Source organism: Rana temporaria, chromosome 6 (assembly GCF_905171775.1).
Source record: "Rana temporaria chromosome 6, aRanTem1.1, whole genome shotgun sequence".
NCBI lineage: Eukaryota > Metazoa > Chordata > Amphibia > Anura > Ranidae > Rana > Rana temporaria.
In genome coordinates, this window is record NC_053494.1 from 168,869,682 (window position 1) to 168,891,341 (window position 21,660).

Here is a 21,660-nt window from a genome sequence, read left to right on the forward strand (position 1 = left end):
CCAGTTAACCCACCCATATCCTTTCATGTTGTGTGGGGAACCCACACAAACACAACTAAATACCCAAACTCTCCACAGATTGTTCCTAGATAAAATTCAGTCCATAATCCCAACATTAAGGTGGAGACCATTTAGTCAGTGCACCAGTTGCAAGAAAAGGTATGTGAACCCTTTTGGAATGATATGAAAGTCTGCACAAATTGGTCATAAAATGTGACCTGATCTTCATCTAAGTCACAATAATAGACAATCACAGTCTGCTTAAACTAATAACACACAAAGAATTAAATGTTACCACGTTTTTATTGAACACACCATGTAAACATTCACAGTGCAGGTGGAAAAAGTATGTGAATCCTTGGATTTAATAACTGGTTGAACCTCCCTTGGCAGCAATAACTTCAACCAAACGTTTCCTGTAGTTGCAGATCAGACGTGTACAACGGTCAGGAGTGTCGCAGTACCGATAAAAATTGCTGATCTCCGCCATTACTAGTAAAAAATAAATATTAATAAAAATGCCATAAAACTATCCCCTATTTTGTAAACGCTATAACTTTTGCGCAAACCAATTAATCAATCAATAAACGCTAATTGCGATTTTTTTTACGAAAAATATGTAGAAGAATATGTATCGGTCTAAACTGAGGAAAAAAAGTTTTTTTTATATATTTTTGGGGGATAGTTATTATAGCAAAAAGTAAAAAATATAAAACATTTTCAAAATTGACGCTCTATTTTTGTTTATAGCGCAAAAACTAAAAACCGCAGAGGTGATCAAATACCACCAAAAGGAAGCTCTATTTGTGGGAAAAAAAGGACGCCAATTTTGTTTGGGAGCCACGTTGCACAACCGCGCAATTGTCAGTTAAAGCGACGCAGTGCCGAATCGCGCTTTGCTAGAGCATTTTGAAAAAACGATGGTGTGTAGGCAACGTCGTTTTTGAAAATGAAGTTTCAAAAACGTCGTTTTATTTTATGATTTAAAACGTCGTTTTTTTTCATCACATAAAGTGATGGTGTGTACGCGGCATTAGTATTTGCATTTGGAATCTATTGCTGTGAACCTACATCATGCATTCAAAGGAGCTATAAGTTCAAGTAAAATAGTCCATTGTAAGGCTTCACAAACAAAACAAATCCATCCGAGAGATAGCAGCAACATTAGGGGTGGCCAAATAAACAGTTTGGTACATTCTGAGGAAAGAACGCACTGGTGAGCTCAGAAACATAAAAAGGCCTAGACATCCACAGAAGACAACAGTGGTGGATGAACGCAGGATCCTCTCTATGATAAAGAAAATCCATTCACAACATCCAAACATGTGAAGGACACTCTCCAGGAGCTGTGCGTATCATTGTCAAAGTCTACAATCAGAAAAAAAAGAAAAAAGTGTGGAAAAGGCTTGGAAGAGCTCTTAATCCAACATGGTGGAGGCAGTGTGATGGCATAGGCATGCATGGCTTCCAGTGACATTGAGTCATTGGTGTTTATTGATGATCTGACAGAAGAGAGAAGCAGCCGGATGAATTCTGCAGTGTTTACAGATATACTGTCAGCCCAAATTCAGCCAAATGCAGCAAAGTTGATTGGACAGCACTTCACAGTACAGATGGACAATGATCCAAAACACACTGCAAAAGCATCCCAGGAGCTTTTGAAGGAAAATAAGTGGAATATTCTGCAATGGCCAAGTCAATCACCTGATCTCAACCCAATTGAGCACGCATTTCACTTGCTGAAGGCAAAACTAAAGGCAGAAAGACCCACACACAAAGAACAACAGAAGACTGCAGCAGTTAGAGCCTGGCAAAGCATCATAAAGGAAGAAACACAGTCTTTGGTAATGTCCATGGGTTCCAGACTTCAGGCAGTCATTGCCAATAAAGGATTCGCAACAAAATATTACAAATTAACATTTTATTTATGATTATATTAATTTGTCCAATTATATTTGAACCTCTGAAAATGGGGGGACTGTGTAAAAAGTGTTGGCAGTTCCTAAAATGTGTACTTTATTTATGTTCAACCCCTTGAATTAAAGCTGAAAGTCTGCACTTGAAATTCATTTGGAATGTTTCATTTTCATTTTATTCTGGTAATATGCAGAGCCAAAAGCACGAAAATTGTGCCCGTATCCAAATATATATGGACCTAACTGTATATGCATCCACACAGTGCTAAAACAGATTATATAACATTTATGCAGTAGAAAAGCTAATATGAAAACAAATCATACCTCTGGTGCCATCCAGAAAGGTGTGCCCACAGATGTATTTCTGCGGAGACGTGCGCTGGTAAGCTGAGCGGAGACCCCTGCCATATAAAAGTAAAAATAACAGATTATTAGGCCAGTGATTTGCTTAGTAGAATCTACTTCTACCAGAGCAACAAGCAATTGTGGAGCATGAGATATCATTTGAGGTGGTCTTAATCTATGTGAGATATACATGTTTGTATTATACTGTATACAATATATAAAGCCCTCAACACTTTATATTTTAGTTTTGGATAGTGCAGTCGTAAATATTTCCTGCATCCCTGTTAGGTAGATTCCCCTTCATTTTCTGCCTTGACACCTGTCACCTTGACAGGAATTAGAGGAATCACACCAATTGGGAGTACTAAAACCTGACAGCGTTTTGTAAACTTTCCTGAAACTTTATGCTGAAATAAAAACTAATAATATTTGTGGGAGATTTTTCTGTCTGGTGACAGGAAGGGAGAAGAGATCCCTCCAATGGGGACAAAAACAGCAGTAAAACTTGACAGATACCGGTATTTCACTCTACTCAAAGCTAGAAAAAAAAAAGGCCCTCAAAAGAACCATAACACCTAAAAAAAATACCTTGTAAAAGGAAAGTGGAAGAATTTAAATGACCACTGTAATCCCATGTAGGTGGGCTCTTATAGAGATGGCCTCCGTACAATTCTCTGATTGGGCAAGGTGTAGACTATGATGTCACCAGCCTTCCTCTCCATCTTGTCCATCAGAGAGCACTTTGTATGCTTTAAAGTGGTTGTAAACCTCTGAGATTAAATATGAACAAAGCATATCCATCTTCTATAGTGTGTATTATCTGAATGTCCATGCCTCCTTCACCGCTGAAGAAGTCCCCACCCATAGAGGACGTAACGCGTACGGAGGGAGGTTTGTGGCATCACCCGCGGCTATCACTTTGCTCAATATACACGCTGTATACATGGGCACCGATCGCGGTGCCTTCATTGTGAGTGTTTTTTTACCTTTATTGCGATTAAATCGTTTATCCAAACGGAGAGCACTATGTTTTGGCATTTGTTTATTACATGACCTGGGATGACCTATCGGTTTCTCTGTGACGTCTCTATTACTGCTGGATTTGCTGATATTTACACATAAAGCGCATTTGACCCTCCATAATCAAAGGGTCCAGGTGGTGAGGTGAGAGGCCATTTTATGTGGTGGTGGATGTGTGTCTAGCACGTGTGAAGTTACCTACACAGTCATCTGTCTGTCTACATTGGCACTCACTGGAGGTGTACTGCAATTTTATGGACTTCCTATTCATCTTTTATTATTTTATTTGAGCGCTGCACCATCTGTATTTGTTTCTCTACAGGGATTTTGCGATTATTGACCCTGGTGTTCAGCTGCTATACAGGGGTTCATTTGTCATTTTTGCGCTGATTTATTTTCTTTTTATTCTGTATTATCTGAATGAGTCACTTCTGACAAGCTTTCCTGACACCAATTTAAGCCTAAATTTAAGTCTTATGTTGAGTTTATGTGTGTAAATGTTTTAGTAAGCGCGTGTTAAGGATTGAGCGAGAAGATTGTGATGGATAGGAGATGTTATTTGTGCGTATATCTAATATTTTTTACAAATAAACATGTAATACATGACTAAAAATTGCCAAATGTCTGTGACCCTAGGTTCACGCTGGTGCGGTGTGGGAACCAGCGCAATTTCATCACCGGTTCCCGCATCACTCCTCTTCCGCAGGCAGTTCACAATGCACACTGCGAACCGCTGCGGTGTCATTAACAAAGTTAATGAACTGCAACTTCAGTCTGGAGCACAATACCCTGCCATGGATTGAAATCATGCAGTGCCCGCAAGATCCCCACTCCTCAAGAAGACACCTATACAGGCCCATCTGAAGTTTGCCAATGAACATCTAAATGATTTAGAGAAGGATTGGGAGAAGGTGCTGTGGTCAGATGAGACCAAAATTAAGCTCTCTGGCATTAACTTGGCTCCCTGTGTTTGGAGGAAGAAGAATGCTGACTATGGCCTTAAGAACACCATCCCTACAGTCAAGCACAGAGGTGGAAACATTATCCTATGGGTCTGTCTCTCTGCTAAAAGTACAGGCCGACTTTGCCGCATTGAGGGGCCAATGGACGGGGCCATGTATTGTAAAATCTTGGATGAGAACCTTCTTCCCTCAGCCAGAAAACTGAAGATGGGTAGTGGATAGGTCTTCCGGCATAACAGAGACCCAAAACATACCGCCAAGGCAACAAAGGAGTGGCTCAAGAAGAGGCACATTGAGGTCATGGAGTGGCCTAGCCTGTCTCAGACCTTAATCCTAGAGAAAATGTATGGAGAGAGCTAACATTTTGAGTTGCCAAGTGACATCCAAGAAACCTTAAAATGTTAGTTCACCTTTACAGAAAAATTTAAAAGGTGACTTACACAGGACCCCCACCTTGCCCCCCCCCCCCCCGTTCTGCTGACCTGCATGGCGGCGATCACCCGTTCTGAGACCTGGTATAGCCGCCTCACAGCTCTGGCACTTAGAAATCCTCTCAGCTTTCTCTCTTCTTCTTCCCCGCTGAGAGGATGGGCTACGCGGGTTTTGTATTGGTCAGCGCCATTTGAATGGTCCTAAACGTCCCTCCTGACCAGTGGCATCTTAAGAGCATTATAGGCCCCCGGGCAATACAGTGCACTGGGGCCCTGTCTACACAATCGTGCACGAGAATTTACTGACAAAAATCATGAAATTTACTGGCAGAACCACATTTTTTTTACTGGCACTGCAAAAAAAGTACCTAAATTACAGTTTTACTAATTTCTTCATTGACATGAAAGTTAGGTTACTATAACCCAGCCTTCTCAGAGTTTCCTCTTACATCAGAGTCTGCAGGATTCCCCCTTACAGTGAAAGGGAACTCTTATGTAAAGGGGAACGCTGCAGATCATAATGTAACGGGGGAACTCTGATGTGGAGGGGGACTCTGGTGACCAGAGACTACCTTATATCAGAGTTCACCGCTTTCTCTTTACATCAGAGTTCCCACTTACATCAGGGTCCTTGCACTGTAAGGGGGAATCCTGCAGACTCGGATGTAAAGGGGAACACCAGGAACTCTGATGTGTGGGGCACTCTGGTGACCAGAGACCACCTTCCGTAGAGTAAATACACTAAGGTAAGGGGGGGTCACTAATATTTTTGTATTCACTCCCCCCTTACATCAGCAACCACCCGCCCCTTAGACTGGCCTGGCGGAGCTACCACTGACCTCCTCTAAGGTGCACCATGCAAGGCTCAGTCAGATGGCTCCAGCATGGCTGCTCTGGTTTTATCCTACTGTCTCCTCATGTCTGACTTCTCCCGTGACCCCCATCCTGGAGGCGCTCCCACTCTTGACTCCTCTTTAGACTCTTCCTCAGAGACTGTAGACACGATACAGTTCTACAGTTCTGATCCGCTGCTCTCCACCATTTTTTACTGGGGTTGCTGGGCAGCCGATGGGGGCCCCCCAGGCATGTGGGGCCCCCGGGCAACTGCCCAGCGTGCCCAATGGAAAAGACAGCCCTGCTCCTGACGGGGTAGGAGACTAACCTCTGTGAACTTCTAAGCGCCAGAGCCATGAGGCAGCTATTTTAGGGCTCAGAATGAGCAATCGCCGCTATGCAGGTCAGTGGGATACACAGATTTTTCTGTAAAGGTGAACTTACCCTTTTAGGATTTAAAGAAGATCTGTAAAGAAGAGTGGACCTGAGATGTGTGCAAACGTGGTAACCAACTGCAAGAAACGTCTTATCTCTGTGATTGCCAACCAGGGATTCTCCACCAAGTACTAAGTCATGTTTTGTTTGGAGATTAAATACTTATTTTACTCACTGAACTGCAACTGAATTTATAACATTTGTATTATGTGTTTTTCAGTTTTTTTGGTTGATGTTCTGTCTCTATCATTTAAAATACACCTACTGTATGATAAAAATTACAGATCCTTAATTTCTTTGTAAGTAGGCAAACTTACAAAATCTGTAGGGGATGAAATAATGATCAAATAATGATTTTCCCCACTGTAGGGGCACTTAGCTGAGGTGTGGGATTTATTTTCTTAGTGCCAATCAGTGCCGATCCTGACCTCCCTGGGGCCCTAAGCAAAATGACATGGCACATTAAAAATGAGAAGCGGGGGGCGCTGACGACAGTGACATGTCACATTAAAGAAAGTTGAGAAGCGGGGGTAGGGGGTGTTCTGCTGTCAGAAATGACACCTTACATTAAATTGAGAAGCAGGGGGTGCTGACTTCTTACCTCTTCTCCCATGCAGCCAGCGAGTTGAGAAGCGGGGTGAGGGGGCGAAAATGACTTCTCACCAGGCGGGGCCTCTAGTAATTTGGGGGGCCCTTCGCAGCTTTGCGGGGCCCTAATCGGCTTGCATAGTGAGCCTATAGGGCGCATCAGCCCTGGTGCCAACTCTACATTAAAAACAATCAGCCCAGAGAACTAAAATACCATTATCTGCATTTTTGTTCTGAGTCATAGGATCAAAGTGACAGCCAGGGACATCAGCAATGACAGTTTATGTGTAACCCTCATCACTGATGTCTTGTAAAAAAAAAAATGTCCCCAGAGTTTCGATACATATAGGAATTTAGATGATGAAATGAAGAATGTAAATAAGGATGCTTTGCAGTTTATAAGATTACTGCACATTACAGTATTTCATAGAACTGGCCAGACTGTAAACACACTTTTCATTACTATTTACTATTTATAGGCCCCCACTCCTGCCATAAATGCAATCTGATCATGGGGAGAAACACAGGTCAGGAGGTATTTATACGCACAAAGCCATTCACATCACAGCAGGACGCTGGCTTAGCAGGTGACAGGTGTTAGATGTGCGCTGCTCCTATAGGTTGCCAGAGGATAGTTGTTCTATTGTGAAATGACATTCCCAAGGTTACCAGGGACTTCTATTACTATCAGTACATCACTGAACACAGCCAGTAATCAGTCAATTTCACGTCTGCTCTGGATGCTGTCAGTACCTGTACATTTCATATGCAGGTAGGAGAAACATTCCAACTGCTGTAACAGGGGAATGACGAAAAGTAACAAGGTCTGTTGTAAAATCCTAGAAAAACAAATTATATGTGCATGGGGGTAGCTATATATATTTAATACATATGCAAGCGCTGCCTTCCTTTTACAGAATGCTACAGATTGCTTCAGCTTTCCCATCTCTGTCAATGCAAGTTTACCAGACAGGTCTATCTGGCCATAATCAATGAAATACTACCTAACAGCTGTTAATCAGAGTAACTATATATATTCTCCTCTTTGGCAACTGTCACCCAAACTTGTGTCCCCATTGTAAGATTAACCATCGATTTCTGTCCTTTGGACAACTCAAATTTTAAATTTCCCCATCTCTTTCACAGTGGCCATGAGCACCAGGACATGGTCTGCGCCTGAGCTATGCTCCGGTTTTGGTACCAGTACCATTTTGGGTGCCAAATTCAGGTAATTACTATCACCACTTCTGTTGCCATGGTTGCATCTGATTAGAAAAGATTTACCACAAGTTCGCATATAAGCAAACTGTCAGGAAATAAGACCGGATCTGAGTTGGGATACAGAGAGACGCTAGAGCACAGAGTTGGACATATGAGCTGGGAAGCTGTAATGTGACAACTTTCCACACAGGGTTATTGTGGAAATTGTATGAAGATGTATTTAATATGAATTGGCATAGTGTCTCCCAGTGTTAGTTCTTCCGCAGCCTGCTTTAAAGAGCTGACTGGGGCAGACTGACGCTGATTGAGCCCCGTCTGGTAGTGGAAAACTTCCTGAGGTTAGAGAGAGGTGTTTGCAGAGTGGGGATATGTCCGCCAGCGAAAGGGCCCCTGTGCATTACACAGACGTTCGTCTGAGGGGGATGCGTTTCCTCTTCAAGTACATTATCGGTTATGGGGGGCTGTGCGCTCTTGTCTTTCTGTGTGTCTGATCAGCACATGGCAGGACCGTAGCGAGCCCTGCAGATAATCTCCCGTCCACAGGAACGGTAGTATAATCCGGGTATGCGTTGTTCTCTGAACAACGCAGACTAAGGATTCAAGCCAACGGTAAAAACAGGAGCCTTTGAATTGTTAAGGTCAGGGAGAGCATCCATGATTTCAAGACCAGCCATGCGGCTTCCTTTGGCTAGTTAAAGATGATGGCTTCCAGGTACAGGGGGCAGGAAATCATACACGCTGTCCCTGCCCAGACACTCCCATAAGACTCCCCTAGTCTATGGTTGCTAGGACACTGACAGCCACCAGCTTCTTAGAAATTCGAAGACTCATCCCTGGCCTCATACAGGTGCTGGCTGAGAGATTCTCTGACTGACAGCTGAAAAAAAGGGGTAGGATGCCTGCTAACATCGTTGTCCAAATATGACTGTGGCCATATTTGGATAATGTCTTCAGCAAGAATTCCTGTCCCCTTGTTTAATTTCCCAGCCTGCAGCTGAATGGAGCTGGGATTGAGCTATTCATTGCTGGGATGCTGTCAGCTGCATCTAAAAATGTACTATTAGCAAAAGGAATTATATGAGGATGGAGAGTTGGCGGTATGGGCACTACTGCATCAGTGCTGCCCCCTCCAAGCAAGAGATTCATCTGCTCTGACATTTGTTGTGTAGGGGAGCAAAATAATTTTAAAGAGTGCCTAGATCGGTTGAATCTGCCTGGCAGGGACACAGTGAAACCCCCAACCACTCTATCCAAAACTGAAATAGTTTGGTTTAGATATACCTTAGCTAATGAAATAATAACTCATAATACACATTCACTGGACTGAAGGTTTGCAAAAAACAAATATAGTGTCTTGAAAAAGTATTCATACCGCTTGAAATTTTCCACATTTTGTCATGTCACAATCAAAAATGTAAATGTATTTTATTGGGATTTTATGTGACAGACCAACACAAAGTGGCACATCATTCTGAAGTGGAAGAAAAATGATACCGTAAATGGTTTTCAACAATTTTTATAAATAAATATGTGAAAAGTATGGCGTGCATTTCTGGTATGCCTCTACCAGCTTTGCACATCTAGAGAGTGACATTTTTGCCCATTCTTCATTCCAAAATAGCTCAAACACTATCAGATTGGATGGAGAGTGTCTGTGTACAACAATTTTCAAGTCTTGCCACAGATTCTCAATTGGATTTAGGTCTGGACTTTGACTGGGCCATTCTAACACATGGATATGCTTTTATCTAAACCATTCCATTGTAGCTCAGGCTGTATGTTTAGGTTTGCTGCCCTGCTGGAAGGTGAACCTCTGCCAAAGTCTCAAGTCTTTTGCAGACTCTAACAGGCTTTCTTTTAAGATTGCCCTGCGTGTGGCTCCATCCATCTTCCCATCAACTCTGACCCGCTCTACTGTCTCTACTGAAGAAAAGCATCCCCACAACATAATGCTGCCACCACCATGTTTCACGGTGTGTTTAAGGTGATGTGCCATTTTCGTTTTCTGACACACATAGCGTTTTGCTTTTAGGCCAAAAAGTAAAACTTTGGTCTCATCTGACCGGAGCACCTTCTTCCAAATGTGTGCTGTGTCCCCCACATGGCTTCTTGCAAAGTGCAAACAGGACTTCTTATGGCTTTATTTTATCAATGGCTTTCTTCTTGTCACTCTTCCATAAAGCCAGACAGATTCTCCCACCTGAGCTGTGGATCTCTGCAGCTCCTCCAGTTACCATTGTCCTCGCTCTCCTTGCTATGATTAAGCACTAGCCAATAGTGCGAAACGCATCAGCTGTTTTTCCTTGTTGTTCTGCTGTCATTTTGTAGTGCAGTTTCATCCTTTTTTCAAATAAAGACAACCTCAAAAGGTTTTTTGGAGTGCGGCTGTCCATACATTTTCCTGTCTCATTGATTGACTAGTGCATTGCCAGCACCCTTGCTTTCCTGGGAGGACAATGATCACATAAGCGGAACCACCTGGAGCGGTAATTCCCCTTCCCCTCGCTCTCTTTGCCCGACCTGTCAGTTTAGGTGGATGGCCATGTCTTGGTAGGTTTTCAGTTGTGCCATACTCATAGGTGTGCGCAGCCTATTGCATTAGGGTGTGCACACCAAAGCTCAAACACACATGCGTGTGTAATATACCATATATGGCAGTGGGCAAGTCAGTAGGGCTTTGTCAGCAGGGCAGAGATCGGTTTCAGTAGTTTATCTTTATTTGTATTATTATTATTATTTTTTTTTACAATTTTATTTGTATTATTCTTTTTTTTTATATTATTTATATTTATTTTTTTAGGAGCCCTGTTTGGGGGCTTTGGTGAAATATCAGTGGTCTAAACAGACCCCTGATGTCTAACTTTTGAGGCAGAGAAAGGGACCGAGGACAGAGATTCCCCAGTCCCTTTCTCTGCAGCCAGGCAGCAGGGGGAATCTGCATAGTACAGGGTGATTAGGGTGTGCCCAGGCACACCTTAAACCCTATGTGCGCACGCCTATGGCCATACTCTTTCTATTTTCAAAAGAAAATGAAATTGAAAAGTGCTCCATGAGATGTTCAAAGCTTGGGATATTTTTCTATAGCCCAACGCTGCTTTAAATTTCTTTATGTTATCCCTGACCTGTCTGGTGTTCCTTGGCCTTCATGGCGCTGTTTGTTCAGGGCTTCACAGAACAGCTGTATATATACTGAGATTAAATTACACACACATGGACTCTATTTACTAATTAGGGGACTTCTGAAGGCAATTGGTTCCACTAGATTTTAGTTAGGGGTATCAGAGTAAAGAGGGCTTAATACAAATGCTTATTTATTTGTAAACAATCTTGAAAACCATTTATAATTTTCCATCCACTTCACAATTATGTGCCACTTTGTGTTGGTCTATCACATAAAATCCCAATAAAATAAATTTACATGTTTGGTTGTAACATGGCAAAATGTGGGAAATTGCAAGGGGTATGAATACTTTTTCAAGGCACTCTATCTCATACAAAGTGCAGTAAAACAAAATAAGCAATCAGGTTTTACCTTTCATCACCTCAAACCAATCAGAACAATTAAAGATAATAGTTTAGAATAGGTAAGGGCCACTTTCTCATCTAAGCTCTTTTCCTTAATAAGAAATGTCCAATTTGTTTTCTTAACTGAAATCCCAATCTGAATAAAAGCTGTAAATCTGTAAGATCCTCCGCTCTCGCCTGTCTCTTGCTCTCGGTTTCATTCCTTTGTTTATGCTTTCATTTCAGCCTGGCTTACATCAACTGCAATAATCACAAATTAAATAGATCCGCCAGTTTCCAGACCCACAGGACCACTTTACCTTCTGCTCACAGGGAATAGCTAGGCTCCGGGCTATTAACACCATTTGTGAGAAATGAGTAATTTCTTTTCATATGCAAAAGATGGAATATTGAATTTAAATGAGAGAATGACAGCCCTGGAATAGACGCAAGCGGATTGCTATGGAGTGGCTAAATAAAAAGCTTCCTTTTTTTTTTTTTTTTTTTTACAGCTTACAACTTGATTGTCTGCAGCCACCCAAAACATATTATCTGACAGGAACTCAGAGGGAGCCCCATCTGTTAGACTCCAAGTATCCATAGCTTCCCGCTGAACGTTATCGCTAAAACCTGTGGCGCATCTCCAGCTTCAAAACAGACAGCAAATTGGTAGGAGGGGGAAACAGCACGCAGGAAGTCAGCAAGTGGCGAGCAGCGATTACCAAAGTCAACCAGCTTGACTCCTCCTTCTGTTGTCAGAAGTATATTGTTCCCTTTCACGTCACGATGGATGATTCTATTATTGTGCAAGTGCTGGAGACCCTATGTAATGAAAAAAAATAATAATAATTACTCCCCTGTCTCATATAATTACTCTGCTATTAAGATGTTAATGGTAAGTCTACTGTTCAGGCAGTAGGAACATCTGTCCAGCCACTCACAGGACTGATGCACCCTTGCTGAGATCACAACAGGTATCTTATAGTGAAATTTAGCAGGATATCACACAAGTTGTAGATAAATGGTAGACTCAGACCCAGTCAGCTAGAAGATGGCTAAGCAACTAGCAGAACTCCAAGTGGCAGCATGACCCAACATTAAAGGGCTCTCCAGGTCTTCTGTTTTTTGTAGCGTTTTTACAAAGAACTAACTTCGGGCAGTTTTTAAAGGGTTAGTCAACTCAAGACTAATATTGAAGTTTGCAGAAGCTGTTGGGATATTTAAAGGCTAAATTCACCTTTTACTTAAACTGTCCCATTCGCACAAGGCACTCCACTAATTTAAAGCAGATTTTTGTCCCCCCCCCCCCCCTTTTTTTCCCCCTGTATCGCTTGCCTGGTGGCCCATTGTGCACATTTCAGTACTCACCCACCCAGAGGATCAGGCTTTGTCCCCCTGAGATCCTCTTATATTCTGCCACCGCTCAGTCCTGTGCCATAATGTTGATTGCGACATCATCAAGAGGCCTGCCAGCTCACCCTGGTTCAGCGGGTGCACCTCCAGATGATGTAGTGCTAGGTTTTCCCCCCTTCCTTTCTGAATGAAGCACTATGCCCCCTAGGATATGTGATGTCCAGGAGGGAAAGGGAGGACAGTACATATCATTCGACCAGGCAAATAATGTGTGTGTGGGGGTAGCACTTTTCTTTTTTACCAAAAAAAGTAAACAAAAAAAAAAAAGACAGCCCTATTCTTGTAGTGGAGGGGTGAAGGGATGGATAGGAGTTAAGTATTTTCTGCGGGTGAAGATCTGCTTTAAAGACTAAGTTAACCTTTTCCAAAAAAAATTAAGCAGCCTATGCAGTCAAGGGGCCAGGGTAGTTTAAAGGCTAAGCCCCCCTGTAGATAATTAAACACTGTGCTACAGTGTAAAATGTGCATTTATTTTAATGTCATACCTGTAGACTATTTGGGGCCCCCTTTGGAAGACTGGTGGAAAAACTAGCAATCCCCACTTCCTTTAGTTTTAGATACACTTCAAATGTATTTTACATTAGATAAAATAATGCAGGACCACTGAGATTCCTGCTACTGCCACAGGAGGAGTGATATAATGCAGGACCACTGAGATTCCTGCTACTGCCACAGGAGGAGTGATATTTCGCAGACAATTTAATCCAGATGATACATTGATGAAAAATTCTTAATTGCATTTTACATTAAATAAAGAGCCAACTTAGGTCTCTATTGTTTGACATGTCTTAAACATGCTTACAGGAGGGGGGAAGGGAGGGGAAAGGAGAGTCCAAGCTATTCATGTTTTACTCGTCTTATGTCTGGCACTGATCTATAGAGAACAATACATTGATGTAGACATCCTCAGTAGGGCTCCAAGCTTTGGAAGTTTATTTCCCCTATTAGCCAAAAGTGAGAAAAGACCAGCACCAATGGCTTTAAATGGCTAACCACAGATTTTAGAGAACTTTAAATAGTTTATGTGGGCCAAGCTGGTTCGAACTAACTACTTTTTTCACTAACTTATGCAGTGTCTGTCTGTCACAAGCATATGCACTCTGGCTCCATCATAGCTGATGGTTCCAGAATCCTGGTTTTGACTGTGGCATTCTCCTTGTCTGTTTTTCCACCTGCAAGGTGATTGATTGGGGCCAGACTCTGGGTGGACACCAAACCTGATATAAGCCAGCCAAGCCTGCACTCTCATGCTTGTGATAGCGTGTGTAATACCCGATCAAACTGCCTGTTTGTCTGCCCTGCTCTGCTAAATTGGAATCCCTGTGTATGACCTTAGATCGGATATCGACTATTCTCTAAAATCTGCCTGCCTTTTAACTGGACTGTCATTAAACCACTCTGCCTGTCTGCCAACTGCAAGTACCTTTGTTTTGCTCAGTTCGCACCTGCCCTGGAGTGGTGGCCAGGCACTATAGCATTGTATATAAGTTCTGGGGGCAACCGAGTACAAGTAGGCTTGCTTGCCTTATGGGAAAGGGGGCTGCTATAGGTGAAGAACACAGTAGTCAGCGCTCCCAAGGCTAAATTCAGTCAGGCTGACTGCTGCTCAGCCATTTACAGACAACTTTGCATTTTATGAATGAATACAAGATATCCTCTGATTGGCAAAGAGGTGGGTGGATGATGCCACAATCTCTGCCCCACCCAATCAGGGGATGCATTGTATTCATTCAGAAATTACATGGCTTTCTATGAATGGCTGAGCAGAGCTCAGCCTGATTTGACTTTGTTCCTGGAGCAAGACAGAAAGTCCCCACCCTGCTGCCGAACCACAGCACTGTATACAGTATGCAGCTGATGCCACATATAGTTTATATAGCGCTGACAGGTGCTGCATGTGTTTGTGCAGGAAATATGTTGTTTGAACTAGCTTGGTCCAAACAAACTATTTAAAATTCATTAAACATGGAGTTAGGTATAAAATATGCATAAAAATGTATGCATCTAGAAAACCTGTCATACTAGAGTTTTAAGCTAGCCATACCCTGTTAGACCTCTCTATTCAGGATAAACAGCGAAGATGGATGAATCCCTGTGCTGTACTATTGTATTCTGACAGCCACTTGTGGCGGAGGCCAGAATACCTGTACAGCTGCTGCATCTGATTGGCTGGAAATTTCAACAAAAGGCAATTAAACAATTGAATTATGCTGAATGGAGCAGGGCTGGCATAGCTACCCACTGAATGAATTTTGGCCAGATGAAATTTGCTCACTGTATTGTCAGCTTTAATGTGATACATTTATATACTGTAGATATGTGCTGCATTTTTGCACCCGCTCTCAAACACCATCCTGCCGGAGGCTGTACAGTACTGCTCTATATTATATAAATCTTCTTACCAGTAAGGCCCCATACAGAATGTAGGAGATTGTGGCTTCGTCCAGTCTTCGTCCACAGTTCAGCATGCTTTTCACCAGATCGGTAACAGATCCACCATTACACAGCTATACAAAACACATTACAATTTCATTTAGAATAAGGTATAGTTCATTTGCTGGTATACAAGTCAAGTCATTGCATTTTTGCAGAATTCTAACTATACAAATGACTGACGTTTCAGATCAATGAAGTCCATAATAGTCTACATATTCAATCCACGAGTATGCAGACATCATAATAAAAATTACATTGACTCTACTTATGTAGCATTACATTTTAGAAATAATGCAATCTAGCTGTTTATAAAAGAACTTCAGTTCTGTACTCCAGGCAAGAAAATGGATCTAGATTGCTATTTTTCCATAAATATTTCACATTTGTAAAAAAAAATTGATAGTTCATTTGAAGTAGAACTATGGCATCCCTTGAAAAAAATATGCAATGCAGTACTAAGGTTTTCTCTTAGACCCCATACACACTATTAGATTTTTTGCAGATTTTTGTCTTCAGATTTACCAAAACCATATAATATTAGATCAAACCTTAAGAGTTTCAATTTGTATGCAATCAGGCAGGCCCTTGCACTACATGGTTTTGGTAAATCTGAAGACAAAAATCTGCAGAAAATCTAATAGTGTGTATGGGACTTTAGTCCTCCAAATACCGATGCCTTTAAGTGAAGTCTACCTATTGCATGGTCCTGTGATAGTGTGGCAATGATGATGCACTGCTCCTGAATTTAGAGCATAATTGTCACTCTCATGTAGGCTGTGCACTTTTCACTTACCTGGTAGCAGAGCCTAACATGATGAGGAAGGCCTCTCTTACACCTCTGACTCTGGGCCCCTGATAGTGTAGACAGGAGGCACGGGAATGTCTTGCTAGCAGCAGGGCAGGAATGGTTGTCAGATGGTTCAAACAAGCTGGCGAGCAGGCAGGCAGCTGGAGGATGGCAGACGGAAGCAAGCTGGTACTGGCAACAGCAGGCAGGGGGGGAATGCACTGGTAGCAGACTGAAGAACAGCAGGCACAGCAGGATGTGTCAGGAAGCAGAGTCAGGCAAGTCGGGTCATACACTTGCAGGACAGATCAGGTTCAGAGGAACAGGCAATAGCGTGGTCTGATTTCATCAGTCACGTGGGCGTGACATAACATGTAGGGCGTCAGCGGAGACATACCGGAAGTGACGCCGGCAGTATACGAGCTTGTTTATTTCTAAAAAAGTGAGTAATTAAGAGGTTTCATTTAAAATTAACGTTTTAAACGATACTACGCTATGGGGAGTCTCTATTATGCACATATTACAGATGACATTAAAAGGAAACCCCAGGACCACCATAGAGGAGGGATCATTACCATAGAGATCCTCAGGCCAGACAGACCATTAGAGTACCCCTAGAGCGGTGGCTCTCAACCTGGGGGTCGGGACCCCCTCGGGGGTTAAATGATGATTTGCCAGGGGTCACCAAATCCTGGGCTGTTCCTGAAGCCTGCACCCCTCTCCCAGCCTTTCTGCAGCTGCCCAGCAGGGCTGTCTCTGGAGCCTGTGGCCACCCAGCTGGGCTGTTCCTGGAGCCCACGGCCGCCCACTCAGCCTCTTCACAGCCGCCCATTCAGTTCATGGCATGGCTGGGGGGCAGAGACTAGAGATCCGCTGACTGGTATGGATTGTGAGGTGGGAGGGGCTGGTTTCAGCATAGGTGTAACTGCTACGAGACACCACAAAGTCGGAGACACCACAAAGTCGGAGACACACTGTGTAACACTACCTGTGGTTATAGTTAAAAGTTCTCAGATCAGCAGATGACCTTAATCAAGAGCACCTAAGTTGGCTGATCAGAACTCCCCCCAACATTGCCACTCATCCCATCCCCCCCCCACCACCACCAAGGAGTAAGAGAAGGAATAAAAATAGAGAATACATGGAAGGGAGAAGAAAAGGGGAGGAAGAAAGAAAAAGGGAGAGAAAGAATAAGAGAAAAAAACAAGAAAGACAGTTAGAGAGATTGATGGGGGAAAAAAACAAGAAATTAGGATAGAGAGAGATAAAAGAGAAATAAAGGAGAACAAAGAGAAAGAGTAGTATCCTAAAATGTACCATATGAGGTTTTAATACTGTACGAGTGGAGGGAGCTCAGGGAGCGCTAAATTTCCGTGGGTTAGGGGCGCAAATTACTTTTCTTGCCTTGGGTTCTGACAGCCCACGCTACGAAAATTTTACTGTTAGGAGTCCCCACAACTTGGGAAATTGTATTAAGGGGTCACGGCACTAAAAGTTTGAGAACCACTGCCCTAGAGGCAAGCAGAGGCATACGGACCATCAGATAAAGATACCAATACATGCTGTTACCTTACAGCAGTAAGGCGAGAGGCTAGGAATCACATAGGTCTCACATCACTTGAAAGTTCAGACACCTTTTTATTCATCCGCTCTGAACAGTGAAGGGATAGACCAGTCTGTTACAGCACCACAGCAAAGCGCATGTAATGTTGTATATGAACTCTATTGGCTTACAATTGTTTGTATTATTTTTTAATTGATTGCACTACAGTCACAGTTTGTTAGTGGATATATTTAAGTCACATTACTGGTTTATTTTTTCATTTGTTCATTTACTTCATAGCACTAATCACGTTAAAGATTGTTTATTTTTTATACAAGAAATATTTTATTTTAATATTTATTGGTGCATTTGCACAAGTTTGTGTTTACACAATTTTCTGTATTGACCTTAGGTTGGAATTTAATATTGGATGGCACATGAATAATTATTGTATATAATTTGTCTTTCATTTTTTTGCCATTGTTTTTATTGACTTACATTGTACGTATTTATATAATATTCAACCACATAGGGCCAGATCCACAACGAGCGGGCGCAACGTAACTTTTCCGATTTAAGTTACACTGCCGCAAATTGGCCAAGTTAGTGCCCAAACCACAAAGCACTTACCTGGAAATTTGCGGTGGTGTATCCTAAATCAGTCCGGTGCAAGGCGGGCCAATTCAAATGGGGCGAGTCCCATTTAAATTAGGCGCGCTCCCGCGCCGGACGTACTGCGCATGCTCCCGACGCTATTTTCCCGATGTGCTTTGCGCGAAGTTACGTTGCGCCAAGGTTTTGTGAATCGCGACGGGTAAAAAAGAGTTGCGGCGGGAAAAATAAAAAAATTTAAAAAAATTTGACAGCGACGCGGGAAAGACGGGTATACTTGTACATGGTGTACTAACTTTACACTTTGTAAAAGCAGCCCTATCTTTGCGACGGCAAACTAACACTTACGGCGACTTCACAAAGGGAAAAACCTTCGTGGATCTCCGTAAGTGCTAATTTGCATACCCGACGCTGGTTTACGACGAGAAATGCCCCCAGCGGCGGCCGCGGTACTGCATCCTAAGATCCGACAGTGTAAAACAATTACACATGTCGGATCTTAGGGATATCTATGCGTAACTGATTCTATGAATCAGCCGCATAGATAGAAACAGGGATACGACGGCGTATCAGGAGATAAGCCGTCGTAACCCTTTTGTGGATCTGGCCCATAGTATCTAACAGCGTAACACCAATACCACATATAATATCACTCATTAAGCCACAGATTAGGTAATCGGTGTCTGTGGTAGTTAATCATCTCAAACACCTAAAATGATAGCGCGGGAGCACTTATTTATAAACATTCTTACACACAACTGCTTTACTTTCAATGATGACATCTATCTTCAGTGTATGGATACTGCTATGGGAAATAAAATGGCACTTCAATGTGTAACTTATTTATGACTGACCCGAAGGACAAATTCCTTAACATCCCACAACAAAACCATACTGATACTATCGCTATATTGTAGGGCTGTTACTGATCAAAACATTTCTGTTCGATCAATCGTTTTTTTTTTAATCGATTAATCGACTAATTTCGATTAATTATAACACACATATAGATCCAACTATTTTTAGCTGATCTCCTTGGAGATAAAATCGATGTAGCTACATAAACTGTAAAAATGGTGCGAGTAATACCAAACGGTACCAAAAGCAGTCATAAAAACATGTAGCGAAGTATGATACTGGTATAAAAATGTGTACAACGATTTCACTGCTGAATCCAGATGAGGAGAGGTTAACATCAGTCTGTCGGCATGTAGATGTCCCATGAAGGGAACTATCACAACTCCCAGTGGATGGCTGTAGAATCCCAGGTTGATAGAGGGAAGTGATAGAGGGAAGTGTAACAGCCCTTGCGTGTGACAGATAGTAAGGTCCCGCCGGCATGCAGCTATGAAGGCACAGCAAAGGAGCCCTTCAGATGGACACGGCAAGCCCCGCCGGTGTCCGTGATGTCACCGGATCTCCGACGGAACTCCCTGAAAGCCCAGAAGCCGGCGGAGAGGTGAGTACCAATCAAAAAGATTTTGATCGATCAAAAAAATTTAAGATTAATCGATTAATTAAAAGTTAATTTGCACAGCCCTACTATATTGATGATAATTTCATCATATGGACACTTCTGTGAAGAAAACCAAAAAAATGTAGTCATTGATCAACACGTTTCATCCATCAATCAAACTAAAAAACATCAGATATCGGCAAATTTGTTTGGACTCAAAAAACAAGTAAACATCTCAGAATACTAGCAGACTCCTTCCATAGGAAAGGTTACAAAGACAAGACCATCAATACAAGCCTAAACAAGGCACTGAAAACCTGAAGAGAAAATCTACAATACAAGGAGAACCATGTACCTTTAGTAACCACATATAATCCAGCACTAGAAGGGATAAGAAAGATAATCAAAGATTTAAAATCCATCATAACAGATGATGAAATGCTGAAATAAATATTCTAACAACCCCCCAGTTCTGAATTTCAGGCAACAAACCAACCTCTGGGAATCAGCGGACATCAGGCTGCGGTGGGCATCGGGTAGCAGCTCCTGTGTCTTCTCCTCCTCCCTTCTCCTCGCTTCCACCGTGCATCTCATCCCCTCCTCCTAGGTGTCCAATAGGATCATCTTTCCTTTCAGCCAATCAGGTGATGGGTATCAGACCCGCTTCCCGATTGGCCGGGAGGAGGATCACTGTTGCAAGAGCGAATATTCATTCACTGTTGTAGCATCTGGGTGGGTTCGTAGCGCAATGCTATGCGCCACGGACCCACCCTATTTTGAAGCCTCTGGCTCTAATCAGGTGCTTCAAAAAAACACCCCGCCGCTGTAATTTAGGAACCCGGCTTCCTGAAAGGGGCTGGACACATGAATAGGGGGTGGTGGTGGCGATGAGTATCGCTTTGCCGCATCGCTAGAAGGTGGAAGGGGTTAGTGGCCATGGATAGAGGGGGGTAGCGCTCGTGCAATAATGGATGGGCTGCCAATGAAATCTTAGACATTAACTATGCAGGAAACTTAATTCTGATTATGTCACAAAAAAAGGAGCCAAATAAAGGAACCAAGCCTTGCAATAATCAATCTATTGAAAAGAGTCACACATACAAAAGGGACTTTTATTATTACAGGATCATACAGCTGTTCCTCCGGTAATGTGGTGTACCTCACCCAATGCAAAAAAATGCAATCAGGGAACTTACATTGGCAAAACAGGAGAGAAATTACAAACAAGAATCAATTTACACAGACACAGCATTAAAGAGCATAAGGAAGATGATTTATGCAAAACTGTGGGGCATCATTTCTCTCAAACAGACCACACTATGGAAGACATGAATGTTTCAGTTCTTAAAGGGAACTTCAGAACTACTCATGAAAGGAAAACCTTTGAACTAAGAATGATAATTCTATTTGACCCAATAGCTTTCTAAATTGTGATCCAACAGTTTTATGACCACTGCCACATCTGTGACTTTAACCCCAGCTCAGTCCATAGCTCTCTATTGCTGTGTATGTTTTTTTTTTGGGGGGGGGGGGGGCTCTCTTCTCAGAGATTGTCTCATAAATATTTTGCTAAAACTTTGTGTATTGGTACTGTTTGGACTTTGAAGAAGAGGGTAAATCCCAAAGGCTTGTCCTGAAAATTTGTAAACAAGACATTCTCCTGTTCTGCCTAGTGACACTTCAGGGATCTACCGTTCCCTGTGATCAGGAACAGTAATCGCTGATGTGTCACTGGTAGCTCCTCCCCCTAACAGTTAAGCCTCGTACACACGATCAGTCCATCTGATGAGAACGGTCTGAAGGACCATTGTCATCGGTTAACCTATGAAGCTGACTGATGGTTCGTCGCGCCCACACACCATCGGTTAAATAACTGATCGTGTCAGAACGCGGTGACGTAAAACACAACGACGTGCTCAAAAAAATGAAGTTCAATGCTTCCAAGCATGCGTCGACTTGATTCTGAGCATGCCTGGATTTTTAACCGATGGTCGTGCCTACTAATGATCGGTTTTGACCTATTGGTTAGGAATACATCGGTTAAATTTAAAGCAAGTTGGCTTTTTTTTAACCGAAGGTTAAATAACCTATGGGGCCCACACACGATTGGTTTTGACGGATGAAAACTGTCCATCAGACCGTTGTCCTCTGGTTAAC

General features: G+C 42.6%; 1 protein-coding gene across 1 annotated transcript in view; it reads right to left on the reverse strand.

Moving 5' to 3' along the window:
• LOC120944028 (myosin-IIIb-like) overlaps window positions 1-21,660 on the reverse strand; it is a 62,313-nt gene that overhangs the window by 11,555 nt on the left and 29,098 nt on the right. Inside the window, exons 3-5 of the mRNA XM_040357778.1 lie at window positions 15,072-15,176; window positions 11,979-12,078; window positions 2,241-2,317 (exon numbers count right to left, since the gene is read on the reverse strand). Coding sequence (XP_040213712.1) covers window positions 2,241-2,317; window positions 11,979-12,078; window positions 15,072-15,176 — 282 coding nt within the window. The remainder of the gene's footprint in view (window positions 1-2,240; window positions 2,318-11,978; window positions 12,079-15,071; window positions 15,177-21,660) is intronic.